The 6,001-nt window shown below is 37.9% G+C and overlaps 1 protein-coding gene across 1 annotated transcript; it reads left to right on the forward strand.

Annotated features, from left to right (window-relative positions):
* The first annotated feature begins 317 nt into the window (after positions 1–317).
* HHLA2 (HERV-H LTR-associating 2) lies at positions 318–3,878 on the forward strand. Its single transcript, XM_014540926.1, is given in 7 exon segments — positions 318–378; positions 1,878–1,975; positions 1,977–2,079; positions 2,082–2,155; positions 2,849–2,922; positions 3,448–3,675; positions 3,677–3,878. Coding segments are annotated over 7 exon segments (840 nt in total).
* The last annotated feature ends 2,123 nt before the right edge of the window (positions 3,879–6,001 follow it).

Here is a 6,001-nt window from a genome sequence, read left to right on the forward strand (position 1 = left end):
ATATTTAGTCATATGTCATGTCAGTCTCCAAAGTGCAGAAATGCTTGTGCTTTTAGAAAGGAACTGTGCTACTTAAAAGTTGCATTGTAATCTAATTTTCTCCAATAAGATAAGAACTCCCTTCGATGCTACTGAACCGTCTTTTAGGATCAGCTTTAATGGTTGCAGAAGAATTATCTGTGTGGATGAACCATATTTTATTTTACTAATCTATAAATAGTCAGACACTTTCTTTTCTAATTCCTGTTTGCTCTTAAAATCCATAGAATACATGTTTTGCTTCTTTTTAATAGGATAATTAACATGACCTCCACAAGATGCTGTCTCTCTTCCTCATTCTTATAATATCTCTAAGCGGATCTCAAAGTAAGTTCCTTTGTAATATACCCAAGTGTTAGTTATTTGTATATTCAAGAGGAACATGAGTACACAGCTGCTGTTTCCTCTCTAGCCATAGCATTGTGAACTTTTCTAAAAGATCAGTTAATGAAAAGTCTGCATGAAGATTAAAAATCATATTTTTCTCCTGCCTACTATGATTAAAGCTCTTCTAATCTGTTATCTGCTACCAGAAATAAAATCACTAGAAAGGCAAGTTTGATTGATTGGTTGATTGATTTTTTTATTTTATTTTTTTAGTGTAAGCTTGGTACTTACTCAACACTTGACAGAAGGCATTATCAGCTTTGCTAGGTACTGTGACAGGCATTTTTAATTAACTGATAAAATATTAGAGGTGCTTAGTAGAACAATTAGCGAGGCCAACAAAACCACTCCTTTTCTATCCCATCTTTCCATGCCTTTCTTTCAGCATAATACCACATCCCTCTAACACTTTGTACAGAAATAAACAATCTCGCTGAGGAAGAGAAGTAGGACATGGCAGAGTGGAAATAGTGCCAGAGGAAAAAGATGTGACAGGGCCACACGAGCACCCAATTCCCCCATCTGTGGTGGCCTTGCCCAGAGTCCAAAGGAGTTTACTACATTGTCCATAAGCTAAGCTAAGCTTTTCAGTCCTAATATCATGGAATTCATATATAGGGCACTCAACCTACTGATCAAAGAACCTGGATTCTGGCTTCAATGATTATGAAGTAGCTAAGTATATCTTCTTTGCAAAAAACCTTGATTTTGATAAGTCCATTTGGTTTTTAAAATCAACTTCTGAAGTGGAAAATTGGACTTCCACATTTATATTCAGAATATTTATTTACTAGTTTTTATTAACTCATGGAATAGCCTGAGAGTTGTCCCAAAACCAAAATAAATGAGTCACTTCATTGCCCATTTTGGACTCCTCCTTCCTGTGTGCTCCCTCACTTGAAACTAATGTCTGCATATTCCTAACAGATTTCTGAACCCAACAGCATCTTCTATGTGCTCAAATATTTCCTAGCTCAACCAAGTTAAGCATGTTCTAATCTTTTAGGGCCTGCTAGCTCCAGCTAGCTGGATAAACTAATTTGTTATTGTTATAGTAGGTGTTAAAAGTAAATGTGTTCAGGGAATAAAAATCAATAGGAGTCTTTTATTACATAATATACATAATTTCCAGTAACTATAGCAGGCCAGGATCAGAGGAGAGATGAGACTATTGATCAAGGGGGGAGCAAACTAATATTTCTATGCTTTAGGCTGTTGACAATTCTCATAGCTACAATGAATCAAACAGATAGTCTATTAAAATTGCAGTAACTCAAACACAGAGCTTCATGGCTTGTTTCTAGTAATTAGACTAGCAAGAGTTCTTGATGCTGTGTCTGTTAATGATCAGGCTGTTGACCTAAAATAGTTCTTCTAGGTAGTCCTAACATAACCCTTAATAAGCACCCATCACTAATTCTCTTCATAACGGCTCTTCATTTTATACACAGTCTTTCTAGCTTTCTTCATTCATTTTAGTACTATGAGTGAGCAAATAGTCATTGGAAGACTTGAGGAAGATGTAATTCTCCCTTGATCATTTGAGAGTGGGTGAAAAAGTCATAATTCACTGGAGGAATCAAGGTGATGTTTATACATACTACAAAGACAGTGACCATTTGGGAAAGCAAGATCCCAGATACACAACCAGGACACCCTCTTCCTCAGTGAAATTCACAGTGAAAATGCTTCCCTAACTTTCAGAAGATTAAGCCATTTGGATGAAGGAATTTAATTGTGCTGTGTGGAAACAACAGCTAGAAAAATCACAAAGTGGTCCTAGAGGTGGGAGTTAAGTATGCATGTAAGGTTTTACAAAACATAACAATGATATAATTCCATGTTTTTCTGAAGTGTCTTTTTCTTAATTTGATATACTGCTGGCTTCCTAAGTCAATACATACAAATAGACCTCATTTTTAATGAATAGTATCTCATAGTATAGACATGCCATAATTGACACACCCGTTCTCCCATTAGTAGATATGCAAGCATTTCCAGTGTTTTACATTGTAAGAAAAAATTAATGAGATTAACATCCTTACACTAAATGCAGAGAAATGATCTGAAGAAAAAAAAGTGTCAGATGTAAGATTTTAATGCATTACTTCCATCAGCATTATAAGAGCATCCACTTTCCCCTTAGTCTTATCAGTACCTAGTACCATCAATCATAAAATTAATGCCAATATGATATCTTAAAAATATTGAATTATTGACTTAAATTGCACTTTTTTGTTTCTGAATGAAAACAGAATGGCAGCAATGGACACTGGAAAACAATGAAAATGCTCATATGAAATTGTACAGTTAATTTTAATATTATATTCAGTTAACCCTTGGAGAACACAGGGATTAGATGTGCCAACCACCCATGCAGTTGAAAATCTGCGTAAACCTTAAGCCAGCCCTTCACATACAGGTGTTCTCAATGGCCAGTCGACCCTTGAAGAATGTAGGTGTGAATCCTGCAGGGCTATTGAAAAATATCTGCAGGTGAGTGGACCCATGCAGTTTATACGCACTGTGTTCAAGCATCAACTGTACTTACCTCTTGCCCATATTAATTGTATTTATCTATTCATTTATTTATTGGAGAAGGGGCATTTTCTAATGTGTTGTTTTACCCAGCACTGTTCCTTCTCCCTCTGTCCTATTTAACTGCATCAGACCTTGACTCAGAAATCTAAGAATAATGTGTAAGTAATGTCAAAATGACTGAGTAGTGCAGTACCTGAGGAGTGCAGAGTGCTGCATGAGCGCTAGTTTATAGACTTCAACACCCACATTTTGGTTGCTCAGCGAGGCCATTAGATTTCATTCTAGTGTTCTTTCTAGAGAATTGAGATCACTAGTTGCTATGTATCCATGAATGCCCTTTTTTTCACTTGTAGATAACCACACACGATCTTACAGTTCTACAGTTTTTGTTTTGTTTTTCCTTTCAGTGACTGCCAAGTTTTGCTCATAAAGCTTATCTTTCCATTGCATGGATATTAAAATAATAAATGTTCTGCAAAGATGGCCTAACAAGAAGCTAATGATGACAGTTCCCCAAAGCCCTTCTTTCTCCCCCTTCACTTTTGTCACACTGGCGATAAAGTATGAAAAGAGGAACACAAACAGCTCCGTAATATGTGGCGTGTTAAGTGTTTATCCTTGTCCAGTTCGTACATGGCAAGTGAACAATACAACTATCCCTGAAGGCAATATGGAAGGAATTGGGTCTTTTGATCCTTTTTATAATAAGGATAAATATCATAGGATCAAATTTATTGTATGAATGTACTATTGAAAATCCATTGCTGAAGCAAACATAGACAGGGAGATGGACAATGAAAGGTGGGCTTCATGGGGCTTTCTGTGTATATGTGCTATGTCCGAGGGTTGGGGGGATGGGGAATAATTTACAGGACAGAACAGAACACAAAGGAAAGAAAATGCATCTGTGACTGTTACAAGACCAGGACTGGAGTCCCCAGTATAATATTTACTGGCTATTTTACCTTAAGCAATCCATCGTTTTTACTTCTAAACATTAGTTCCTCATTGATTAAATCGAAGTAATTCTCACCTTGCTAGGTGTTAATGAAAACATTTGTGAAATGGAAATTAGCATATTTATTCATAAATACCAATGTATTTCTCTATGGTTTATTTTCTAAAGAGGATTTTCTACCTGCATTGTACTTTAAAAGGTCAGAGGAGAAGGAAAGAATGCTTGCTTGTCTATTACCGGGTCCCAACCTCTGATTCTTGCCAATCTTTCAACTAAACAAAAGTTAACTAATTAGTATTATGGTTTCTCTTTAGTTTCTCTCTTTTTTAAAATTTTTTATTGATTAAGGTATTACAAATGTGTCTTTACCCCCCATTGTCCCCTCATCCCCGCCCCCTTCTTGCCCTCACCCTCACCCCCTGTTGTCTGCATCCATCGCTTATGCTTATATGCATACATACAAATCCTTTGGTTGATCTCTCCTCCTTAGCCCCACCCTCCCCTACCTTACCTCTGAGGTTTGAGCATCTGATCAATGCTTCTCTGTCTCTAGATCTGTTTTTGTTCATCAGTTTATGTTGTTCATTATAGTTCACAAATGAGTGAGATCGTGTGATATTTATCTTTCTCTGACTGACTTATTTCACTTAGTATTCCTTCCTTTTACTGCAGCATAGTATTCCATTGCATAGATGTGCCAAGGTTTTTTAATCCACTCATCTGCTGATGGGCACTTAGGCTGATTCCAAATCTTAGCTATTGTAAAGTTTCTCTCTTTTTAAAATTATCTTTATTGTTGAAAGTATTACAGATGTCTCTCCCCTTCCCACCCACCTCCATGCCACTCTTGCCCCCTCCCCAGGCCTTCACTGAACTATTATCTGTGTCCATAGGTTATACATATATGCATATAAGTTATTTGGTTAATTTCTTCCTGCTCCCCCCTTCCCTCTGAAATACATCAGTCTGTTGCATGCTTCTATGTCTCTGGGTCTATTTTGTTCATCAGTTTATTTTGTTCATTGGATTCCATATATAAGTGAGATCATGTGATACTTGTTTTTCTCTGACTTATTTCACTTAGCATAATACTTTCCAGATCCCCCCATGCTGTTTCAAAGGGTAAGAGATCCTTCTTTTTTACAGCTGCATAGTATTCCATTGTGTAAATGTCCTCAGCCTTTTTATCCATTCATCTACTGATGGACACTTGGGCTGTTTCCAGATTTTAGCTATTGTTAATAATGGTGCTATGAACACAGGGGTGCATATATTATTTCTGATTGCTGTTTTAGGCTTCTTAGGATATATTCCTAGAAGTGGGATCACTGGGTCAAATGGCAGTTCCACTTTTTCTTTTTCGAGGAAATTCCACAATGTTTTCCATAGTGGTTGTACCAGTCTGCATTCCCACCAACAGTGCACTAGGGTTCCTTTTATTCCACATCCTCACCAGTATTTGTTGTTTGTTGATTTGTCGATGGTAGCCATTCTGGCAGGTGTGAGGTGGTACCTCCTTGTCATTTTTAATTTGCATCTCTCTGATGACTAGTGACTTTGAGCATTTTTTCATATGCCTCTTAGACTTCTGTATGTCCACTTTGGAGAAGTACCTCTTCAGGCCTTCTGCCCATTTTTAAATTGGATTGTTTGTTTTCCTTTTGTTGAGTTGTATGAGTACTTTACATATTTTGGAAATTAACCTCTTATCAGATGTATCATTGGCAAATATGTTCTCCCATACAAAGGTCTTCTTTTTCATTTTGATGACGGTTTCCTTTAATATGCAGAAGCTTTTTATTTTGATACTAGAGGCCCGGTGCACAAAAATTTGTGCACTCGGGGAGTCCCTCAGCCCGGCCTGTGACCTCTTGCAGTCTGGGACCCCTTGGGGGATGACCACCTGCTGGCTTAGGCCCGCTCCCTGGGAAATTGGGCCTAAGCTGGTAGTCAGACATCCCTCTGGAAGCCCGGGAGCCCTCGGGGGATGTCCACTTGCCAGTGGGGAGCAGGCCTAAGCTGTAGTCAGACATACTTAACGCTGCTGAGGAGGCAGGAGAGGTTCCCACCACCACC

This window comes from Myotis brandtii, unplaced genomic scaffold (genome assembly GCF_000412655.1).
Source record: "Myotis brandtii unplaced genomic scaffold, ASM41265v1 scaffold106, whole genome shotgun sequence".
NCBI classification, from domain to species: domain Eukaryota; kingdom Metazoa; phylum Chordata; class Mammalia; order Chiroptera; family Vespertilionidae; genus Myotis; species Myotis brandtii.